The sequence below is a fragment of the Pristiophorus japonicus genome, chromosome 9 (genome assembly GCF_044704955.1).
Source record: "Pristiophorus japonicus isolate sPriJap1 chromosome 9, sPriJap1.hap1, whole genome shotgun sequence".
Taxonomy (NCBI): domain Eukaryota; kingdom Metazoa; phylum Chordata; class Chondrichthyes; family Pristiophoridae; genus Pristiophorus; species Pristiophorus japonicus.
Genome location: NC_091985.1, coordinates 50,387,621 through 50,413,636, shown reverse-complemented (window position 1 = coordinate 50,413,636; position 26,016 = coordinate 50,387,621). Strand labels below are relative to the sequence as shown.

At 39.2% G+C, this 26,016-nt stretch overlaps 1 protein-coding gene across 3 annotated transcripts in view; it reads right to left on the bottom strand.

Moving 5' to 3' along the window:
* ppm1ba (protein phosphatase, Mg2+/Mn2+ dependent, 1Ba) overlaps positions 1-26,016 on the bottom strand; it is a 136,315-nt gene that overhangs the window by 61,049 nt on the left and 49,250 nt on the right. For 2 of the 3 annotated variants that reach the window (XM_070889344.1, XM_070889346.1), the window contains exon 2: positions 8,659-9,515. In XM_070889344.1, the coding sequence (XP_070745445.1) occupies positions 8,659-9,504 (846 nt within the window). In that variant the 5' untranslated portion in view covers positions 9,505-9,515. Of the gene's footprint in view, positions 1-8,658; positions 9,516-15,059; positions 15,161-26,016 lie in introns of those variants that run through there. The other variant, XM_070889345.1, reaches the window with a different exon arrangement.

The following is a 26,016-nucleotide window of genomic DNA, read 5'->3' as shown; positions in this document are numbered from 1 at the left end:
GACCTCATTGAGGTGTACAACATTGAGGGGCCTGGATATAGTGGATAGCAAGGGCCCATTTCCATTAGTGGAGGGGTCAATGTTTAAGGTGGTTGATAGAAGGTTCAGTGGGGATTTGATGCAGGGCAGGGGGGGGGATGGGGAGACTTCTTCACACAGAGGGTTGTGGAAGTCTGGAACTCACTGCCTGGAAGGGAGGTGAATGCAGAAACCTTCATCATATTTAAAAAGGTGCTTGGATGGGCACTTAAAGTGGCCTAACCTGCAAGGTTACGGACCTGGAGCTGGTAAATGGGATTAGAATGAATAACCTCTTGTTGGCTGGCGCAGATACGATGGTAATTACTACAGGGAAATCGTATATGGCCACGGTTATCTCCTGGACTAGTTTTGATCACCTGGAGGAATTTTCCCAGATTTTTTTTTCCCCCAATTGGCCTGGGTTTTTATTTGGTTTTTGCCTCTTATAACGTGGCTCTGGTTGGGGTGGAGTGTAGAATGTTTCGGTGCAAGAGGTGTCACAGTTGTGTGGGGCGGACTGGTTGGGCTCTTTACATTTCCGCCATAGTTTGTATGTAACCTTCAGGGCTGCTGACCGAGGGCAGTGCGTTTTTTTGTCGGGCGGCGTGGACTCAATGGGCATAATGGCCTCCTTCTGCGCTGTAAATTTCTAGGTTTCTCTTTGTGGAGACTGTGTTCCTGTATAGTGGTGGGGTGTGATGGAATTAATGGTATTTCTAGGTTGCACTATGTGGGGAGTGACAAGCTTGATGATCCAGCACATCCTTTCCAGTCCTTTTTTTCTTGCATTTAGATCTCCAGAAAGATGACTACTAAAGGGGCTGGGGCCAGAAGGTACCCACCTACATATATTCTGGTCATGCCCTGGCATCCAGCCATTCGGGACAGCAGTCCCAGAAATCACTAGGAATTTGAACAGTCTCTCAACCCCAAAGAACCCAGCTCTGTGCTTGATGGGCATGCCTACTGGAGAGGAAAGGCCTCCCAAAATGAGTGCAACCTCAACCACAAACATGGATGAAACAAATGCAAAACATCTAGCAATCAAAATAAGTGATGTTTGACCTCTCCCTGCAACTGGGAAAACACCAGGTAATCTAAGAAATCTTCTTAAAAACCCAAACACAAACTAGCCCTTTGGAGCAATCTATCCAATAACCATGAAGAAAATCAACCCCAATTAACACAACCATCAGTATATGGGACCCTTCCCACCATCCACAAGCATAACTAACACAGGGCCATACAAGCTGTCTCAGCCCCTGACCTAGATCACTCAATGCAAGCACACTGTGCTAAGAGGCCTGCATATGGCAGTAAAGTCCTCCTGCAGACACTGTGGACTGACTTAATAAACTATGTATAGAAATGTAGTCTCAAAATGTGTGCGTGAATATACACCTAAATATAGAATTTCCTCAAAATATCTTAATGTACCCTTAAATTTCATCTATATGCCCATATGTATCACAAAAATAAGTGATGAAAATGTTCTAAAGATCCTAATCATCAGTGAGCAAGCTTGCTTCTCTTTTCTGCTTCCTTCATAATTTACATAAAACTGTATTTTGAGAAAAGAAAGACTTGAATTTCTACAGAGCCTTCCACAACCACCGGACGTTTCAAAGCGCTTTACAGCCAATTAAGTACTTTTGAAGTGTAGTCACAATTGTTATGTGCGCACAAACAAGCTCCCATAAACAGCAATGTGGCAACGACCAGATAATCAGTTTTTTGTTATGTTGATTGAAGGATAAATATTGGCCAGGACACCAAGGATAACTCGCCTGCTCTTCTTTGAAATAGTGTCATAGGATCTTTTACGTCCACTTGAGAGCGCAGACGGGGCCTCGGTTTAACATCTCATCCGCAAGATAGCACTTCTAACAGTGCAGTGCTCCCTTAGCACTGCACTGGAATGTCAGCCTAGAATGGTTTTATGCTCAAGTCCCTCGAATGGGACTTGAACCTACACCTGCTGATTCAGAGGCACGAATGCTACCCACTGAGCCACAGCTGACATGTATAATAGTATTATATAATACACATAAAAAAGTCACCTGTAAACATTTCCTATATATTTTGATGTTGATTCCATCCGCACCTACGTTACATCAGGAAACCCCTACCATATGTTGGAATAGGATTCTTCCATTAATATGACAGTCTGCGATGCAAGGCTACTTCAAGAACTGCTTTTTGTCTACATGTAATTGGAGGCTCTGCAGCAATTTTTGTTTTTTCAAATTTCTGTTAGCCATTCTAGTCAACAAGGCAAGAGGCCAGATGAATCTTTTTACATACAAGTTACATGAAAACAGGCCATTCGGCCCAACCAGCCTAGGCCATACATGCAAATCTCCTTCTGATCACATTCACCACCCTATGCCCATATCCCTTCAACCCCTTTTCCTTCATCCACCTATCAATTCTAATCTTGAATTTTGACACAGTCTATGCTTCACTTGCTAACCCTAGAGTAAATTCCACAGCCTCACAACTCAGTGAAATGAAATTTCTCCTGCCCTCTGTTCTAAATCTCTTACATGTAATCTTGTATCTATGGCCTGTTGCTCTTGACCCCTCAACTAATGGAAACAGTCTGCTTTGTCCCATCCCTTCATTTTAAAACGCTTCGATCATATTGCCACATAATCCACATTGTTCAAATGTAAAAAGACCCAATTTGTAACTATTTGTATTAACTCATACCATTGTTCAATTCTTCACACCTTCTTGTAACCCTTTTAAAATATTCAATTATTTTGTAGTAATTTGGGTCTCTGTACTCAATAATTTTTCTCAGCCACATTAAGTCCTCAGCACCTCCAACCCACACAACCAATTTCAACAAAACCACCCACACCAAGACAAAACTGTACCCATAAACTCATCACTCAGGCCTTGTTCCCTATACCTGGTCGAGAGCGCACTGTAGCTGAACACCAGACCCTGGGCTTTTAAATGTGCCACCAGCCTTTTCAGCCACTCAAGGCCTCCAGCCCACCCACACGATTTATTTTTAAATAAAAGGAAACTGGCTATCCACACTGAATCCAAACCCTCAACCTGACTCCAGGAAGTTTCTCTCTTCGCCCTTTAAAAAAAAGTTCTGGTGCTTTATTTTAAATTCCCAACTTTAAAATAAAACTTTAAAAAGACAGCTCTGGTGCGCTTTTAAATTACCCTTCTTTTTAAATATTACCCCAACGTGCCCCTTATTTTATAAATTACTTGTGCAGGTTTTTTTTTTTTTAAAAACACAAAAACCCCTGTTCTACTTTTTCTCAATATGCTACTTTGTCATAGCCTCAGTGAGGGGGGTTAAACCACTAATTCTGCTCGGTTTGTAGCCCCAATTATGTTTTTCCCAACATAGTCCCACTTTTCCTCCATTTCCTCTGTACAGTTATGCTAACTTTATTTTGTCATTGCATTTTTTCGGCTCCCATTCAATAAAACAATTGACCGAGAGAGACTGACTAGACACTATTAAAATGTTGTAGAAATAACAACGACAGGACAATCCATTGAATCATAAATACATAGTCCCACTGCATGAACGGAAGCACGTTCAAGTCATCGTTATCCTTAGTTCCTGATAGTCAATGCTCTAAGATGCCAAGCAGTAGGCTCAAGAGGTGCATGCTCCACAGTAGATGGGTAGCCCACCTAAGCCTATATTTAAAGAGGGAGCAAAGACATTTTATAATTTCATTAAAAAAGCTTCAGAAACAACTAAATTATAAACTGTTTGCCTCCTCTTCCTGTTTCATATCATTTGTCTTTTCCCCTTGTGTCTACTTTTGATCGATTTCCTTTTCTTGCTTCTAGTTCTTTTTTCCTTCACTTCCCCCTCTAGGTTCATCCACGCTTCTATCCTCCTTTTCCATAAATTCAGTGGCATTGAGTGATACAGGATTAGCTCTGAATAACAGAATGAGAAGTGTGATTACTAGTTCCTAATCTGAGCAAGACGGAAGAATGAATGAATTTGCATCATGTCTCTGCAAACATCCAGGAAAAAAGCTTTCCTTCCCCAGTATTAACATCCCTCAGCTTGATGAGCACAATACAGAGACACGTGCTGCACACAAAAATGGATACTCGGACTATTTTAAAATGCCAGTTTAAAAAACCCTTACAGTACATAAAATCATTAGTACATTTTTATACGATACAAGCAGAAAAGGATAGAATTTCAAGATATCTTCCCTTAAAACATAAGCTAACTTATCAAGATGTTATATTCAGTTGAGAAAGAAAAGAGAGTCAAAGCACAAGCAAATCAGACTTTTCAGATACTTTTGCATGTAATGGTGGCATGGTACAGTGGAATCTCCATTATCATCCACTGCAATATAAATAGACATTCAACTGCATTGTAATAAACTGGATAATACAGGAGTTGCCAAATTTTGGCCTGCATGAATCATACAGCAATACACTGCACATAATTAAAAAGTTGAATTTAATGTTCCTTGGGCTGCAAGGTGAATTTGTTACAAATAGGAGTTTTGTGTTTGCAGGCTGTACAATGAGGCTATATTTCATAAAAGGCTTTGTCCCACAAAATTTCTTGCAGATAATTAGGAATAGATAATGGAGGTTCCACATTCTGATTTGAAACCCAAATTTTATTACTGATTATACACTATTCAACTAAATATTCAAATCAAGTTTGCACTAGTCAGGCACAAATCATAGCAGATTTATAGTATAAATAATGCAGCTGAGATGCAAAATAAAGCCCCCAATCTCCAGGATATAACATTCTTATCCATCCTTTCAAACGTCCAGCAGTCCCAAGAGTTTCCCTACCCATCAATCCTTTATGATGGCAGTGTTTATCCATTCTTCCTTACGAAAGGAAAATGGAATACATTTTGAGCAGTCTCCTGAGCTAGGGGTTTAAACTTGCGCTAATTTTCCGGTAATATCATACCCATTCATGCAGTCAACGGTCAGATAAAAATAGAAGCCCTAAATGAAGGCTATTCATCCTGGATATTTCAACATGACCACTGGCACACCTAGAGCACAGTAAGCAAACCAACAGTTAATCTGTGGGTCTCAAATGTGCAGGTTATCTGCAGCATTTTGATTCAATTCATCACCAGGAAAGGTGAGTCAAACTAGCCAAAACAGCATATGAATTAAGATATTACATAGCTAGTATATAAAAAAAGTGACCAAATTCATTTAACATTGCAGGAAAGATTTTAGAAATTTGAAACTGTTACTGTGAAGTAGATCGCTCCCTATAGTACAATACTGTAAATGCAATTTGAACAAATGAGATTTCATTTGCAATAGAAGTATGAATTGTAATTTCAGGTTCCCGTCTCTGGCCTCTACCTTGGTGATCTTATTGGAAAGTATGCAATCATCTCCCCTTCTTAGTTTTCCCGCGATAGAAATGCCCTATTTTTCAGGTAAGATGAAGAAGTAGTCAGAAAAGCAGCCAGCAAGTTTAAAGCCACACCTAATTTGTGGCCCTTATCTTTAACTTTAAACTAAAAATGCAGACAAGAAAATGCTCCCAGTTCGATTGAATTTTGTGTGTGTTTCTTTAAGACAACAAAATATTTGGTCTATAAAACAGATGTTCCAATGTTGCTGTACCTGACTTACAATTAAATGCACTGTATATCACTCCAATGCAAACATCTCAATTTTACATAAGAACATAATAGGAGCAAGAGTAGGCCACACAGCTCCTCGAGCCTGCTCCACCATTTAATACGATCATGGCTGATCCGATCATGGATTCAGGTCCACTTCCCTGCCCGATCCCCATAGCCCCTTATTGTTTAAGAAACTGTCTATTTCTATCTTAAATTTATTCAATGTCCCTGCTTCCACAGCTCTGAGGCAGCAAATTCCACAGATTTACAACCCTCTGAAAGAAGAAATTTCTCCTCATCTCAATTTTAAATGGGCGGTCCCTTATTCTAAGATAAAGCCCTCTAATTCTAAGTCTCCCCTATCAATGGAAACATCCTCTCTGCATCCACATTGTCAAGCCCCCTCATAATCTTATACATTTCGATAAGATCACCTCTCATTCTTCTGAATTCCAATGAGTAGAGGCCCAAACTACTCAACCTTTCCTCATAAGTCAACCCCCTCATCTCCAGAATCAACCTAGTGAACCTTCTCTGAACTGCCTCCAAAGCAAGTATATCCTTTCGCAAATTTGGAAACCAAAACTGCACATAGTATTCCAGGTGTGGGTTCACCAATATCCTGTATAAGAACATAATTAGGAACAGGAGTAGGCCATCTAGCCCCTCGAGCCTGCTCCGCCATTCAACAAGATCATGGCTGATCTGGCCGTGGACTCAGCTCCACTTACCTATCCGCTCCCCGTAACCCTTAATTCCCTTATTGGTTAAAAATCTCTCTGTGATTTGAATACATTCAATGAACTAGCCTCAACTGCTTCCTTGGGCAGAGAATTCCATAGATTCACAACCCTCTGGGAGAAGAAATTCCCTCTCAACTTGGTTTTAAATTGGTTCCCCCGTATTTTGAGGCTGTGCCCCCTAGTTCTAGTCTCCCCGACCAGTGGAAACAACCTCTCTGCCTCTATCCTGTCTATCCCTTTCATTATTTTAAATGTTTCTATAAGATCACCCCTCATCCTTCTGAACTCCAACGAGTAAAGACCCAGTCTACTCAATCTATCATAAGGTAACCCCCTCATCTCCGGAATCAGCCTAGTGAATCGTCTCTGTACCCCCTCCAAAGCTAATATATCCTTCCTTAAGTAAGGTGACCAAAACTGCACGCAGTACTCCAGGTGTGGCCTCACCAATACCCTATACAGTTGCAGCAGGACCTCCCTGCTTTTGTACTCCATCCCTCTCGCAAGAATTCCCTGCTTTTATACTACATCCCCTTTGCAATAAAGGCCAAGATTCCATTGGCCTTCCTGATCACTTGCTGTATCTGCATACTAACCTTTTGTGTTTCATGCACAAGTATCCCCAGGTCCCACTGTACTGCAGCACTTTGCAATCTTTCTCCATTTAAATAATCTTTGATTTTTTTTCTGCCAAAGTGCATGACCTCACACTTTCCAACATTATACTCCATCTGCCAAATTTTTGCCCACTCACTTAACCTGCATGTCCTTTTGCAGATTTTGTGTCCTCTTCATTGTATCAAAACAATGCAGAAAAGATTTGGGGGAAATTCTTGTGCTCATCAAGGTGAATGGTGATCTACGGAACATTTCTCTACTGTTGGTATTTGTATCAGTTTCGGGCACTGCCGGAGCAGGTACGGCAATAAATGAGATTGGATGGGTTGTAATTCCCCATCTACTTTGCTCCAAAGTGCATCCAAGAAAAGCACCATCTAATGCATTTTCCATTTCCCAGATCAGCCATCCTTACATCATCAGAGCAAGTCTGCTAATTTATTACTCAATTATAGACAACTTTGCACTGCACTATGGACTCATGGTTAGTTACTATTAACTGGCCTTGGACTAGCTTCATGTACAATCTTCATTGCCATGGAAGTGAAGGCAGTCTACCTTGGATTAAACCCTGGATCCAGGATGAGCGACAACACTAACTCACTGACCCCAACCTGTTGAGACAAAAATTCACATCTAAAATAGCTGAATATAGGTCAGGCTTCAATTTCAGTGATTTAAATAGTAGCTGAGAAACTTGCTAGCCAAGGTTAGCGGAGATATACAATGGCATGAAAATATCAAGGTTTGTACTTGACATGTTTTAGTACATTTAAAACATAGCACAATACTATTCTTCTAAATCTCATTCGAACAAAAACTAAATATCACTCTGGAAAAGCATTAAGAAAAGTGTCATTTTAGATTGTGTAAACTAGTACTGAAGTGTCCTTCACTTTTGAGCCGAAAATTTGATTACAAAATGATTCAATATTGTCTAATCTCAGGATCTTAAAAAGGAACTCAATAGCTTTTCTCGCAATTATCCCCTCTTTCTTCCCTCCCCAGCTCTTTTGAAGGAACTGATTCTTACTAGGATCAATTCCACATGTCTAATACTTTGTTCAAGTGATGGCTCATCATGTGGGAGACAAGATTATGAAAGGCAGCTAGCTATTCCATCATACAAGGCATCACAAACAATAGTGGTACTGTTCTCAACTACATTTTTCAGCAGTGGTCACTGGATAGTGATTGGAAGCAAAAATTGTGTGATTTTTCTCCTACCTAGACCAAATGATAGCCTCTACTTTGTACCCTGTCAAATGTGCAGCTAAGAATTTTTTTTAAATGAATATATTACATGTGCAAACCCGGTAACCTTCCCACTTCATGGTGTTCTGCAATAAATGGATTAACGAGCCTAGTACGTATTGTATACAAATACTATTCAAACAAAACCAGGAGTTTCAATGTAAAAGATCATATGGGGTTAATCATAACATGTTGAACATACTTTGTTTTTGGTTCACGAGTATTTAGCAATACCATGCACATTAGTGAAGCAGTTCATGCGAGTCCTTCCCCCAACCCCTCCCAAGGCTGAAATCAATAATTCAATTGTGTATTAAAATCAAATCAATGAACACATTAATACACACGTTTAGTTAATTCATAACAATCCATAATAAAATTCATATATTAACTACCTTGTGTAAGCAGGTGTCCACCACCCAGTTGCAGACTTTTTCAAGGTCATCCGTTATCTCTAGTCTAGATCTAGTGAACTCACAGAGCTCCTCATTGGACATCACATCCCAAATGCCATCACATGCCAGTATAATAAACTCATCTTCTTCTGCTCTAAGAATCTCATACACTTCAGGCTCTGGAGATACCAGCTGCTCTGTAGGCCCTTTCCCATCGACACACTTGTAATCATAATCCCCCAATGCTCGTGATACAGCTAGTGACCCATTAACTCGCTGTATCATTACACTGCCCCCTGCATTCTGGATTCGCTCTTTCTCCCTTGGGTTGCAAGGCTTATGATCCTGTGTTGAAAAGCAAAGTTGTGCATTTCTGTATAGAACAGCTCTCGAGTCACCACAGTTGATAAAGTATGTGTGCTCTGGGGAGATCATCACTGCTACAGCTGTCGACCCACTCCTGTCCATGCCATTTCTCAGCTCTGAAAAATTCCGCATGTACTCATCAATTTTCAAAAATCCAGTTCTGATACCACTCTTGACATGTTCTATGGTAGGTTCAATGGGATATCCAGACACATTTGTGTCTCTGAAGTCTTCATTACTTGTGATGTGTTCAAGTAAGTGCTTTGAGCAGTAGTTTGCCACTCGAGAGCCTGCATGGCCATCATACACTGCGAAGAAGGACCATGTGTCCAAGCCTTGAGGAATGCCAACAATAGCTGTATGTGCATCTTCCATCTCCACTCTCCAACCCTGCATGCTGCTAAGGCCATAACGCAAGTCATTCCCTGCACCGTGTGCATTGTGTTTCTCTGTTTTTGGTTTATCCAAAAATGCACCCATTTTTCACTTTCCTGAAAGAAAACAAGAGACACACAAATAACTCGTTATTTGTAACAGCAAAATCAAGAACAAAACTATTCAATTGGAAAAATATAGCAGAGGTCCAAAAGGGTAAAAGATTTATGTTTAACTTTGCATTACTCTTTGTGTAAGCATGTGTCAATATTTGCTTTCCCCACTCACTATAGAAGTGTTGCTAAATAGAAAATCTCTTCCATGGAGTTGCTTCCCAATTTCCAAACTTCTCCATATAACTAAACAGAAACGCAATTGTAAAATTAAAGTTACTATAAAATAAGTAATTACACAATACTATACTCCTGATTTTTCAGAGAAATTTGCACAGCCATAACCAAACATGTATAAGATCATAGAATCTTACATACATCCAATAACAAACCGAAGGAAACCAACAAGTTTTGAATGAAAAATCAGGACTCTTTGCAAATGAAATATTTCTGAGGCCCATACAAATCCTAACTAAACAATTAAAATTAACAGAGGACAGACTGGACTTGCAAGCTACCAAATATCCATCATTATTTTTGCAGATACAGAAATTTATTCTTTTAAAAAACATTTAATTTACAAACTTTATTTTTAAATACCACAATCTGATTTTTGGGATAAGTAGTGATATCAAAATATTTAATCATTTTGCCTATTACTGCCAACTTAATTTGCACGAGTGTTAACATAACTGGATTTAGATAGTTGAGCTTAAATGGGTGAAATGTTCATTACTTTTCTTTTAACTTAACTCTGCAAGACCAGTTGCTGGTATGGGGTCCACTAGTATTTTCCTTATCAAAACTACAATAAATAACATTTAGTCTCCATTTTGACATGCTCGGTCACAGCCACGTGTAATATTGCATATATTGCTCACAAATCCTTCCTGTACAGAGTTCCATAAAATCCAGACTATATAGTAGGAGTTTCTATACCTCTCAACTACCATTAAAATAACTATCAGTGTTGCATTTACTACCAAGAGTCAACATATTATCCAACAAAAAAAATTAACGTGTCTTACAAATTCTTTGACAGCCTTTAAAACATAAGCGTTTGGAAAAATGTTGCTTTTCTTCCCTTTAGTTGTATAAAGAGGAAGAGGTTTCCATATTGTGCATTACATTTAAACTTCTAATTATTAGTGTAAAATGTTAGAATTTGTTCTTACTGTACAAGCTGTATTTACAGGAATAAACTGATCATAAATCAATTTACTAGCTCCTTGTAAGCCACTGCTGCTAGCAGAAGGTGATACATAACCACCAAGGGAAAGGCTACTGCTTAGTGATCAAGTGCGAACACATCTTCACTAAGGAATGACCTAAACTAGTTTTTGGAAACGGTATAATAATGAACTACAAGACCATTATTGTGATTCAGCTGGAATACACGAAAAGGTAAAATGTTAATACTGGAAAATGTCAGTTCTCAACTGATTTCAAAATCAATTTTGAAACTTGTTTCAAAAATGTTAATGCCATATTAGTAATTCTACTAAATCTGAAACATTGATGAATATTCTTCAAATGGCTACTGTACATTCACACATTGGAAGGAGCAATTCCCTTGTAAAATATGGGCTATGTAAAGGTAACTATTACTTAAACAGGAACATCCATTTACCTATTTTGAGAAAAACAATGCCCAATTGTACAATATATACAAAATTGTGGGAATTTAATCAATTTGTATGATAAATAAATGAAACAACTTTGGCAATGTTTCTACTGACAAGTTTAACAAACATTGCGAAATAGGTACGGGAGAGAATGAGGGGGGGGACAAGTGACAGAGAGGGTAGGCAAGAGAGAGCAACACACACACACACACACACACAGGGACAAGAGATACAGACAGACATGCGCAAAGACAGAGCCCAAGATACACACATAGGGAGACAAGAGTTTGTGAAAAAGGAGCTCTCGTGTGCCCCCGCATTCTAAAGTAACACTGGCCTGAAGGCAGTAATTTCTCAAGTGCTACTTGCCCTGGGAAGTCCAAATCATAAAACAAAATTACAAACCACTATAGGCGAGGTTGCCAGTTATGTCATCATAGAAACGAAGTCAGATGAATCTTATCTAGGCTATTTGTGTGCACATCTTCTAGCCACTGATCTGGTTGAACATACTGTCAGTATGTAAAGACCCAAGAAATAGGGAATGCACATGCATAAGTATTTACAGGCTGCAATACACTAAATCTGTAAAACCTCAACACCATTTAAAATTTACTAATGATTTAAGATATCAGCTTCCAGCTTGCATCTCAGTTAATGCCTGCCCTTCAATTTCCAAACAATCTTCTGGATTCCATAAATACATAAAAGAACAGTGCCATGTTATTTCTAGTATCAACCAAATGGAACTTCGAAAATGACACTAACAATTGGAAACAAAATTATCCTGTGTAGCACTGAAGATTTGATGTTAAGTTAATTATTGTTTTTAACTAAGTAAATTAGGGCAACATTTGCACAATACGATTGGCATCAGCATTCAAGTTAGGGAAAGAGTAACACATGCATCCAAGTTTTCCACGCCACATGACTATCCAGCAGACCATCTAAGGAAATCAGATGGGGACAAAGTCAGAGTTCCCTGTAATGGACTCAATAGTCAGATAACTCACTGACAACCCATACTCATGCATAAAGGAGAGATGCCATCACCTAGGTGGCTGTACTTCAGTATATGTCACATCCTTTAGGATAGAAGGAGCAAGGGATGAAATATCAGATAAAAGCAAAAGGGAGAAAAAACATTACAGCAATTGGAAGAAAACAGCCAAGATAAAGGCACAATACCAGAAGGCAGATGTAGGCAGGAGGAAAGGAGATAGGAAATTGTGAAATAATTAGTACCAGCAGGAAACTAAATTGAGGGGGTGAAGGGGCAGAAACCAAACAATGCTGGCTACAGCATGTGGAATATCACCAAGGAAAAAGCACACACAAGGTTAAAATAGACATGCATACGCCATGCAAATGAGTTGAAATCACATGCCCAAGTGTTTATTATTCGATCTTGCCAGTAAATAGTAGACTATTAGTTTCATCTCGATGTGACATCTACCACCTTTCAGAGTACACACTGGGGAATATGGTGCCTTCCCCCTTCGCCTAAATACAATATGCAATAGACAAGGAGTAATTGTTTGGTCCTGGCATACTAACCTGCTCACAGCAATGGAGTGTTTCATTTTCTACACATTTTTAATCACAGCACTGCTCCACAAATATGTCTCCAAATATTTATGATCTGAGTTAATTGTGAACTGTGTCATCTCACTTCCAACAATGTGGTATAATATTAAAGAATGCTGGACTGTAAACGGTGATTGGTTGAAAAGTTGTCACGGAGGTATTGCTTTATCACTTACCACAATATTGCATTATTAAATTATGGAACTTTTAAAAAAGGAGTTCAATGCTCTGCTATAATAATGAAAGATTCAAATATTTTTCCATTTCCCTCACTAATGCAAATATATGAACCAGTATTGCATTAGAATCAAACCCCATGAACAGTGACATCTCAAATGACTCAGTATTTGAATAGCTTTAAAAGATTTTGATGAAGCTGAAGTTCTATCTCCTGGACTAATTCCCTGCTGGTGTTGTTTTATGTTTTGTAAAATAGAGGATAACTAACTAACATTAGGCATTCCAATTGCTCAGCGAAGGCCACTATACTTGCAGACTTCACAGATACAATAGCAAAAAAAATTTACAAAATGTGGGAGAGGGGCCAGTACAAATTACCGATGAGAGTTTTGGTACACTCATTTGTAACACTTTTTAAAAAAAAAAATTAGTTTGGACTATGCAACTCAATTAATACAAGCTCGGACAATTTCAAATTTTTTTTTTTTAAAACCACAGTCAGCATCAAGCCCACCTGCCGAGATTAGCCCCCTCCACCCCTAGCCACAAAAATAGTAAGGCGCCTCTGGAAAGAGTGATGATGTAACCTCACAGGAAGTTTTAAATGGTCCTTTGCCATCAATAATCCCAGTATAGCACTGCCAGCCGCCAAGCTATTTCTAGAATTTTAACTTTTATGATCAGGTTCCAGGCCTTAATATATTTAAAACACAAAAGTATATTAAAGTATAATTAATATGGCCATATTTAGTTTTATTCTTTTTGAAATATACTTCTTCCATTCCTTCTATAGACCTTCTCTAGAACTTGAGCACATAATCTAGGCCGATAATACAGTGCCGTACTAACAGAGTGTTTATGTTGTCTTTTGAATGAGATGTTCAATCAAGGTCCCATCTGCCTGCTCGGGTGAACATAAAAGATCCCACGGTGCTATTTGAAGAAGTGGGGAGTTCTCCCAGTGAGGAATAAATATTGTCCCAGACAACCACAAAGAAAAAGACTAACTAGATATTTATTTCATGTGCTCTTTGCAGACCTTGATATACACAAACTGGCTTCAAAACTATTTCATCCGGAGGATGCTATAAAAATGAATGTCTTTCTCTCTTCTTTCTAACTCCTCCCCCCTCCTGCCACCATAAGAATAGCAAACCACCAATGAACTGTAGCAATTTACCAAAATATGTGGAGATGCTGCAGGGAGGAAGTTGCTCATTTTCCATGAGAAAACAGCAACTACCAGACGCTACATCAGAGGGACTGAACATGGAGCTGAGAACTGCAAGTTTGAACCCACATCCAACCAGTATGTAGCACAATGTTTGAACACAGGACTACATTCATGACTTTACTTCAAAATATATGAGTGGCATCCTCTCAAATACACACTGTTTTACATTTTTACAGTTTTTTTTTTGGTGGCGGAGGAGTTGGCTTTAAAGGGTTATGGGGAGCGAGCGGGGAAGTGGAGCTGAGTCCATGATCAGATCAGCCATGATCTTATTAAATGGTGGAGCAGGCTCGAGGGGCCAGGTGGGCTACTCCTGCTCCTATTTCTTATAGTATTATGTCTGTATGATTTCTTCCCGATTAAATTGCTGTAGATTAGCAATATTGCAATACCTTTTTATTGTTCATTTATATAGAAAGAGAGAAATTCGACTTTTAAAAAAAAAAAATGGTAGACAGACAAATTAAAACAATTGACTTGAGAACTGAAACCAGTATCCCCCAGTTGTTCGGCTGACTTACTATTTTGGGGACTTTGTCCCTAGTGAATTATTGGGTCACCGCGAGGAACTAGTGATATTTGTGAGGGCATTACTGTTTGCTAGAACATAGCCTCGCATATACAAATCAATAATCTGCCCATTATAAAATAATAAAAATGCAGTACTTCTTTACTCTGATCCCCGCCCCCACCACACACACACACCAACCCCAATGATTACATTTTCTTAGGTGGCCCAATTTCCCTTGACCGCTCTTCCAGATTCAGCTTTAACATGCATTTCTCTTTTTGGCTTCTCCTTTTCTCTCCACCCCTCCCTACCTCGGGGCCTTTTAAATGTTTAATTCTGGCTTCTAACACGAGTTGTGTTCACCGTCCCAAGAACAGAAGAAAAACAAACAAAACACTAGGCTGACGAACCGCGTTAAAAGTCCGCGACCACTCCCGTTGACTGTCTCTTCGTGGTTGAACTAACGCGCTCGAACCTCAACGATTGATAAAGGCGCAGGAAAGGCCCAGGCTTTAATCAGGGCCTAGGTCGTCATTTCCCGCTCGGTAGCAGCGGTTTCACCGCGGTCCTAGCGCCCGACAACTTCTCGAGTCCAACATTTTTCCCAACAAAATGAGCGCGACTCCACAACCAAAACGTTGCTAAAATCAGTAGTTTCATTAATTTTTCGAGAAGCGACCTAAGTGTTGTCAGCTACTCTAGGATTTGCCCTTTGCCTCCTTTCCTAATCGCCCTCTTTCCCCACTGCAGGTCTAGCATCAAATGTGACATCCGGTTTGACATTGGAACTGACGTCCATCTGGATCAACAGGACTGCGAGGTGCTAATGTGACACCCGCAGTACAAACTGTATGTATGTTGCACTTCAATTCAAAAGGAGATGGATAAAACGCCATGGAACAGATTGAAACATTGTATGAAACAATGTTCATGAGTCACTCCTTGAACGGGTGAAGACGTTTGTGAAACTTCTGCTGAAATGGTCAGCTCTCAGATCCCAAAAATCATTAGCACAGGTACTCTCACGATGTAATCTCTTGAATTCCATTCCTCATAGAGGAAAGTCAAATTTAGCTACGATGTACTATATTTTCTGCAAAATAACGTTGATTTACAAGCAAATCATTCCTACAATTGTCGTAACACGCCAATTCTTTCTTTTCTGCGGTTTTAACTGCATTGTACACTTTAATTAATAAGGCGGGAGGGGGGGGGGGGGGGGTAGGGTAAAGAGTCCGGAATCAAGGCGAGTGCAAGATGCAGTGAGACAAAAGGCGTGCAGTACTTACACTGCGCAGCATCACTACTGACACCAAATGTGGACTAAGTATTTAAAACTCCTTTCGCTATTTATAATCCAGAGTCAGATTTCAGTGTTTCTGGCAAAGCTCATAGAAACGAGCAGAACGTACTTTAAGCACATCTTTGAATACAACTTAGATTCAGTAATTTTTAAAAAGTAAACATTTTACGTTCCTCCCCTGCTATATTACAAACATATGCATCAAGTGGGTGTTCGTTTCAGACATTTATTTCCTTGGTAAATTATAAAAAGTTAACATTTCATTTTTCCTTAAACGTAAGCGTAAACAAATATCTCAAAAACTTTGTCAGAAGTTATAAACTGCCAGGGCATAGATAAATCCACAAGTTCAACTGTTATTGTAGGGCATAAGTATTAGATTTTATTTTCAACTTCTGGATAATAAGCCCACACACTAAAATGTCTCCCTACAAAACCAAAATATGCATTAGAAAATTTAGTTTTTGTTGAGGAAAATTAGTAAGTTGGTTTATTATCCAAAAGTGGACAGAAAATCAAACATGTGCCCTGCATCAGTTGAACATTTTGAATAAATGTAATGACTTTGCTTTTAACAGTATGCCCTGATGGTAGTATAAAACACCCACTTAAAAAGGTACTGGATATATATGCCCCAATTACTTTTCTTTAAATGTAAAATATAATCATTAGCCTCTTCATCACAGATTTATACCAATCTGTAACATTTGCAGGTACAGTACAAAATACAAATTAGTCTTCTTAATTCATAGTTGCTTAATTCAAAAATACCGGTTTAAACCAGAGTAAGAAAAAATAAGAGCACAGTAAATTGCCTGTACAGCAATGTACAGAGCACCAGCAACAAAATGGGGAAACTGGAGGCAGTAATGAGAAGTGAGGGAACAAGGCAACATACAGGGCAGGATTGGCAGTTAAATATTGGAGGCTTTAATGTATTTAAAAAAAAAACAGGGAAGGTAAAAGTGGTTGAGGAGTAGTTGTGGTAATCAGAAATAACAATGGTAATTGCAAGGACATAACGAACAACAGAATCCATATGGACTGAGATAAAGAACACAAAGGGATCAGTCACACTATTAGGGGCACACTACAGACCAAATAGTGAAAAGGAAATTTGCAGACAAATCTATGAAATAAATTTTTTAAATCATTGGGAATAACCCCAAATAAACTGCCATGGAGAGGAAGTGAAAGGATAAAGGGATGGAGTTTTTACAGAGTGTATAAGACTGTTTTCTGACCCAATGTGCAAGTAGCCCAAGAGAGGCAGCACTGCTTGACCTAGTAATGAGAAATCAACCGGAACAAGTAAAATAAGTAAGTAAGGGAGAATATCTGAAGTAATGATAATATAATAAAGATTTAAGGTAATGATTAAAAGACATATAGGTGGGACAAAGACCAAAGTAATAAGACTGCAAAAAAAAAACGATGAGGGAATTAGGGTGTAGCCAAGGGAAATAAACTGGAGACAAATTCTGATAGACAAAGAGGTAAAACAATGAGCAATATTTAAAAAGGAGGCCGATATATTTCTCCTGAATTCTATTCCACAAAAAAAATAATAAACTAGCCATGAATGAAATGCCAGAGGTAAATAAAGAGGCGAGGATAATGTTGAATTTAAAGAAAAAGGCATACAGAAAAATAAAGGAGGATGACAAGAGAATGAGAGCGCTTAAGAAAGAGATAAAAATATAATTAAGAAAGCAAAGTGGAAATATGAACTTGAAATATCAAAGAATATAGAAATAAAAACTTTTTTAAAAAAAAAGAGATACATAAGTAACAAAAGGAGAATTAAGATAGGGATATGGCCACTAAAGGATCAGCAAAATAAACTCTCATAATATTGAAATGGCAGAGAAATTGGATAGGTACTTTGCCTCAGTTTTCACTGGGGAGGCTAGGAAGGATATGACAACAGTTAAGATAGGGGTTTAAAAAAAGAAGATACTGGATAAACTTTAAAAAAAAAAGAGAAAAAAAACTTCAGGTCCAGATGGATTGCACCTACTGATACTCAAAGAAACGAGAGAGGAGATTGTAATGGCACTAGTATCCATATAGAAAAATTGAACAGAAAAAGCAATCATGCCAGAGGATTGGCAGACAGCAAATGTAATTTGTATCTTCAAAATGGGAGATAGATCTAATCCAGGGAACATAAATATAAGAAAGCTACTAACAGATCAAATTATGAATTGAGGGAATTTCTTTATACAGAGGGATGAGAGTGTGGAACTTACTGCCACATGAAGTGGTTAAAGCAGATAGCACTGACGCATTTAAGTGGCGGTTTGATGCGTATATATAAAATGGAGAAAGAAGTAGAGGGATATGAGAACAGGGTGGGAAGAGGTAATTAGAATGTGAGGCTCGTATGGAGTATAAACACCAACACAGACCAGTTGGACTGAACAGCCTGTTTCTGTGCTGTAGATTCTATGTCAATGATCCAATAATTAAACATTTGAGTGCTAAATTCCCACTTTACGATTTTACTTACATTGCTTAATTCAAATTAGCAAGAAAAAGTGACTTTGAATTTCCAGTGAACTGTACATACATACTCACTCCAAAGAAAAAAAAGTTAATAGGTTGAAAATAAAAAACACAAATTGAAAAATGCACCAAAAGGACAAGAATTTTTTCTTTCAAACTCTCCAGTGTTTATTTGGAATATGTCTGTTAATTATGCAGAAGGGAACATCTGCATTAGTTCCCTTGCATGATCAGGCTGCTGGGAAAGAGGGAGGCTTTTCCCTGCCACTACACAACTAACACTCTCAAGACTGCTTTATTAAGTCACCAATATAAAAGGATAAGGTGGCAAGCATGCTATAATTTAAAACATTAAAATGGTTAAGAGCAATTTGATTTGAAGTCTCACACTGTAATTTTAGAACATCCATTTACAATACAGGTTGAACCCGTGGGACCTGGCCTGTTCTGGATGAGGGTTTTTTCTGGATGAGGGGTGGTCACGTTAAATTGGATGGTACTGAGCAAGGGGATATCGGGGCTGGCTGGCTTGGGGCTGGGAGTGCGGCAGAGAGATCATGGGGGGGGGGTGGATCGCGGGGTCAGGCCAGCGATTGCAGGAGTCGGCAGCGAGGAAGGACTTCAATTTGTTCATATCGGAGTTCTCCACATTCACCCGGTGGCCAGGAATGGTTCTGGACGAGGGGTGGTTCAACCTGTATTACAAAGTGCACAAAAATTATATTGATCACTTTTTCCTCCAAATTATTATTTTTCTTTATGTTCCTGAACCATTATTTAACTGGGAAGAAATTAAAGAAAAAACATGCAAACTCAGAAGTGTGTTATATTTCCATTCCTTTTGATTTCTTTAAAGCAACTCAATGCTACGATCGGCCAGTTGTTAGAATTTTTTAAACCCCAAGTCAGGATCAAACTTAGGTTGTATAAAAATCAACTGACCATTTGCAAAGCTATGGATGCAACTCTTTACATAGATGGCATTCCACACCCACCAAGCAGAAAATATCACAGGCAGGAACTAATTCTATTATACTATGTCGATGTATTTCTATGTTTTCTGAGAAAGAACTTGCACAGAAACAAAATGAGGCAGTAAATTCAAAAATAGCATTTTTAAAGAATTGGAAAGGTTTAACCTAATAGCCAACAAATCCCCTGGGGCAGACGGCCTACATCCTACGGTTCTAAGAGGTGGCTGCAGAGATAGTGGATGCACTGGTTTTGATCTACCAAAATTCACCAGATTCTAGAACAGTCCAGTGGATTGGAAGGTAACAAATGTAACACCGCTACTCAGGAAAGGAGGGAGAGAGGAAACAGGGAACTACATACCAGTTAGCCTGACATCAGTCGTCAAGGATATACTGGAATCCATTGTTAAGGAAGCGGTATCAGGGCACTTCGAAAACTGTAACATTAGGCAGAGTCAACATGGTTTTATGAAAAGGAACTATGTTTGACAAATTTTTTGAGGATGTAACTAGCAGGATAGATCAAAGGGAAGCAATGGATATTTGGATTTCCAAAAGGCATTCCATATGGTGCCACATAAAAGATTAGATAAGGGCTCATGGAATTGGAGGTAATGTATTAGCATGGATAGAGCATTGGTTGACAGACAGAAAACAGAGAGTAGGGATAAAAGGTTCTTTTTCAGGTTGGCAGGCTGTAACCAGTGGGGTGCCGCAAGGATCAGTGCTAGGCCTCAGCTATTTACAATCTATATTAATGACCAAATGAAGGGACCAAGTGTAATGTATCCAAGTTTGCTGACGATACAAAGCTAGGTGGGACAGTCAGCTGTGAGGAGAACACAGAGTCTGCAAAGGGATATAGATAAACTAAGTGAATGGACAGTAAGGTGGCAAATGGAGTATAATGTAGGGAAATATGAGGTTATTCACTTTGGTAGGAATAGAAAACAGAATTTTTTTTTTTTAAAATGGTGAGAAACTTTTAAATGTTGTTCAGAGAGATTTGGGTGTCCTGGTGCAAGTAACACAGTTAGCATGCAGATACAGCAAGCAAGAAGGAAGGCAAATGGCATGTTGGCCTTTATTGCAAGGGGGTTGGAGTATAAGAGTAAGGAAATCTTGCTACAATTATACAGGGCCTTGGCGAGACCACACCTGGAGTACTGTGCACAGTTTTGGTCTCTTAATCGAAGGATATACTTGCCTTGGAGGCAGTGCAACGAAGGTTCATTAGATTGATTCCAGGGATGGAGAGGGCTGCCTTAGAGAGATTGTGTAGAATGGGCCGATATTCCTTGGAGTTTAGAAGAATGAGGGGTGATCTCATTGAAACATACAAGATTCTGAAGGGGCTTGACAGGGTAGATGCAGAGAGATTGTTTCCCCTGACTGGAGTGATTGGAACTAGGGGACATGGTCTTAAATGGCCTACCCCTTATCGTGAGACAGAGTAGGAGGAATTTCTTCATTCAGAGGGTTGTGAATCTTTGGAATTTTCTGCCCCAGAGGGCTTTGGATGCTGAGTCTTGAGTATATTCAAGGCTGAGATGTAGATTATTGGATTCTAGGGCAATCAAGGGATATGGAGATTGAGCAGGAAAGTGGCATTAAGGTCGATGATCAGCCATGATCTTATTGAATGGCGGAGAAAGCTCGAAGGGCTGTATAGCCTACTCCTTCTCCTATTTATGTTTTTAATGTTTCATCTACATACATGCCTTAATTCAGGATTATTTAAAAATCATGCCAGCATCAAATCATTAATAAATATTTGTCAAAGAGCTTAACTGTTACAAAGCAAGAACCACAGACTGAAATTCTAACTTTATCTGACATTTCCAAGGATGCAGGTTTCTAATTTCTCAGCCAGATCACAGAACCAAAGAGGTTTATAGACGAGAAGGAGGCCAGTCAGGTCTGTGCCAGATCTTTGCTAGAGAAAACCTGTATCTTCCTCAACTTAAAATGTCTGTCCATTTTCAAAAGATTGAATGGTCTCTGCCTCAACCTTTCCCTGTGGCAAAGCAGTCTCTGTTCCAATAAAAGTTAGCACTCATCTAACACCTCTCTTCAATCGCTTGGTGACAGTTTTAAATTAATGACCCTGCCCAAGCAGAGGAAATAATGTTTTTTTTTATTCTCAAAACACTGGCAATGTCATTATTTATCGCCCATTCCTAGTTATCCTGAGAAGGTAGTGGCGAGCCATCTCATTGAACCACTGCAATCCCCATGGTGATGGTGTTCCCACAATGAAGAAATTCTAAGATATTGACCCAGCTACAATGAAATAATGACAATTGATGATGCATAACTTGAAGAGGAAATTGCAAGTGAGTGTTCCGATGACATTGCTGCTCTTATTCTCGATGGTAAAGATTACGCGTTAGGAAGCGCTGCTGAAGCAAGATTGGAAAGTTGCTGCAGTGCAGCCTGAAGATATTATGTACTGTAGCCACAGTACAGGAGGTGGAGAGTGTCCAGGGCACCAAGCAAGAAGACAATTTTTCCCTGGATGACACAAAGCTTCGAGTGTTGTTGCAGTTGCACCGCACTAGGCGGCTGGTTAAGCATTCCATCAAATTCCAGACATGAGCCTTCTCGATAGTGGATAGGCTACAAGGGGTTAGGATGCAAGTCACTTAACACAACAAAGAGTAGCCAGTCTCTGCGCTACTCTTGTAGCCATGATACTGATATGGCTGGTCCAGTGAAGAAATCTGGTCAGTGGTAACTCCCAGAATGCTGATAATCAGGAATAGGATGATGGCATTGTATTTTGGACCTTCTCTCGAAGCCTGGAGATTGTCCAGGTTCTGCTGTAGGCTAGCATGGAGTGCTCCTTTATCGGAGTTGTGAATGGAGCTGACAATTCAAAAGTGTTTAGCTAACAGCTCCAGTCCTGACCTGACCTGAGGAAAGTGGAAGATGAAGTAGATGAAGTTAGTTTGGCCAAGGGTACTACCCTGTAATGATGACCCGGGGTTGCAATAATTGGCCTCCAATAACCACAACCATCTCCTTCTGATCAGGTATAATTTCAGCTACTGGAGGGTTTTCCTATTGACCCATTCTGCTAGGGCTCCTTGGTCCCATGTTTGGTCAAATTTGATGCACTAATATAAACAGAACAGCTTCTGTATGAACACAGCTTCACATGTGATTCTCTAGTGATTTTCTAATCTCAATCAGACTTCTGGATGATATGCATCTGTACAACGAGGAAGGAAGTGAGGACTGGACCAGCAGCTGAATTTCTGGACTGCCTTATTAGTGGTTAACAAGAAATTTTGTTCGACCTGGTTGCTTGCCTCTCGCTTGGCTAGGTAATGGCATGTGATATGGAAAGAGGGGAAAGTTAAAAATAGAATAGATATAATCTTCCAGCACATTTCGTGGGTAACCTGCTCCTGGAGTATTTTCTACACAACAAACATGTTGAAATAAATATACAATTCGATGTTATGCAAGTTTTTAAAAAGACAGATTAAAGTCACAAGTTAGCAACACTCAATATTTAACAAATGGAAAGATGGTTGTGGGCAACATCACAAGTAATGAGGAGAACAAGGGCAAATAGAAAGATTATTTCTGAAGTATTTAATATGAATATAAAAACAAGCAAAGGAGATTTTTTTTTAAATCTGGTGAGCAGAGCTAAAATGGAAACTGAGGTTAGGATAGCATGGAACATTAAAAATGTCAAGCATTTCTATAAATATATTCACAGCAAGTATGTGACTAAAAGGAAATATTAGAGCCATGGAAAGATACTAAAGGTGATGTTATCAAGTAACCAAGGAATAGTAAAAAAATTAAACAGGTTCATCTCTGCATTCAAGACGACGGTCCTGGGCAGTCTGCTCAGCAGTGGGGAAGTTGAATTTTTGGGGTAGAGCAGACTGAGGAAGTTAAGCGAAGACAAGATGTCCACTAATATACAAAGAAAGACCAAGATCCACGTCTGGATGGATTTAATACCAAGGTCATTAAAGTAGCGAAGAAAATCACATCCTTGGTGCACTATATTCAGGGAATCATGAAAAATGGAAGGAATGCTCAAGGACTGGAAAGTCCTTGGTCTGAACACCAATTGTAAGAAAGAATCATAGGAATAATCCAGGAAACTACAGGCCAGTGAGACGAATACCTGTTGTGAGTCAAGTACTGGAAGACATCCTGAAAGGTGACAATAAAACACCTAGACAAGCATGGTATGGTTAGGTGAAAGGAAGTCAGTGTAGAGTTACGAGACGGAGATCTTGCCTAACAAATTTATTCAAGTACTTAGAGGAAATGACAGACCTTGTTGGCAATGGAAATTCTGGATACGTGATATCTTTATATTGCAGCACGGCTTTCAATATGCACAGGCAATTAATCCACAAGGTAGGAAGGCATGGGATAGGAAGCACGTTTTAAAAGGTGTGTTGAAAGTTGACTAACCCAGAGAAAGCAAAGTGCACTTCTGAATAGACCTGTGTCAATATCAGTATCAAGGTACCACAAGGATCGGAGCCGGTGCCATTGCTGTTTACAGTGCATAGAACGATATGGAACTGTGGATAGATACAACACTGTCAAACACCAAATTGGGGGAGGAGGATTCAAACGAGAACTGACAAACCAAATAAAAATCTGGACAGGTTGGATCAGTAAGCCGATGAGTGGCAAATGCCATTTATTGTGGACAAATGCAAGTCAAGGAGAATACGGAAGAGAAATAAACTATAATAAACTAAAAATCTATAAATTAAATGGCTCTAAAGATACATGATACAATATAGGAGAAGGATCTGGGGATGCTGGTGGACCATTCACTGAAACCAACAGTGTAATGTGTGCCAGCAGTAAGGAAAGCTAACTTAACTTTGGGATATATAGTCAAAGGGATAGAACACAGATGCCAAGAGGTGATCAAGCGTGTACAAGGCACTACAATGGACATATCTGTAGTATATTCAATGTTGACCACCATACTACAGCAAGAACACCCAGGCAGTGGAGAAGAGAGCAATCAAACAGATACCTAGTTTAAGGTATCAGAGCTGTGGGGTGAGTTTAAAGAACTTGCAGTTGCTGTTTTCTGGAAAAGGCTCAGGAAAGATATTAATCAGGTAGTCAAGATTCTTAAGGGAATTCATAAATTGAATCTTGATAGTATGTTTAAGATTACCACAAATTCTGGAATGACGAGTCAAAGTTTCAAGCTTCGAAGAGGGGAGAATTGGAATAGATATGATGAAATAATGACCCGAAACGTTTTCTGTTTTTATTTCAGATGGACTGCAGCTTCGTTTCCAGCTTATATTTTCCTAAGTTTTTAACATTTACATGCAATATTTTATTCCAGGACCAATGTTCAAGAGTTATGATTGCTTCAACTGGGGGGCTTGTGGGAGGTAGGGGGAAGAGAAGAGGACAGACAACTGAACAGCTGAAAAAAGAACATTGTGTCAATTAGGGCTATGTTACAGTGTTGTCAGTATTATTGTCTTCCTGCAGATGAAAACAGAGGACACCGATTATACTTGTCAAATAAACGCACCTTATTTTGCAGAGAAAATATGTAATCATAAAAAGTCTCAAACTGCATAAATCATCTTTGTTTAAAAAAAACTACTGCTGATTTTTTGAAACATCTGTATTTCCTACATTTCTATTCTCTTAATTCGAGAAATCATGGTAAATTCATAACATTGATGAGTAATATTCCAAAGAATATAATTAAAAGGAGAGTTAGTGTTGAACACACTCCATCTTGGTTTTCTTCCTCTGTGTGCCCCTCAGTTCTACATATTCTCCTCTAAGTGGGGCAGTAGGACAGAGTGGATAACTGTAGATTTCTGTATGGCTGCAAGTAATTATTATTGGCCAAGCAAATCAACATGCACTGGTCAGTATCAGTTGTCCCCTTTACCCTGGCCTATTCCAAGGGAAATGTTTCTACTTAGCACCTGACACAGCCCAGTTCAGGAGCTCATTGTGGAAGTAAATGTAGGAGTAAAATGAGTATATAGTGTTATATCACTGGATCGATTACTAATGTGCCCTTCTTATGCTGTCAATACCCATACATAAAAATTCAAAAGCATCCAATATGATAAAGGGTGACACTAAACATTAACTAATCATAAAATGGTCATCTGTGCAGCATGCGTTTGAGCAATATGCTAGAGCGGTACGATTCACACCCACAGTTCCCCACTATGAATTAATTGAATCTCAACCATGCCACTATGATCAGCCACTGAATGGAGGCTTGCAGATCGCAGTCTTCCTTGCTACCCCATGTTTCTAGTTACAGTAAAAGGGCCAGGAACAAATCATTTACCTGCCACTCCTTCTGGGTGTGGCAGTGGAAGAAAATTACAACTGGTTTTTGTTTAATGGTAATCTGATTTGTGATCACTGGTTGAGGGAAATAGATCATCTCTCATGCCACCAGGTCACGTGTTTGGAATGTGCCCCAACTAAAAGGAGTCAGTGGGCAGAAATCAAAAGTGTTTCTTTTTCCCATTCCCTTCTCCAGGGCTGTAAACCACTACTGCTACTCTGAGTAAGATTTGCTAATTCAGC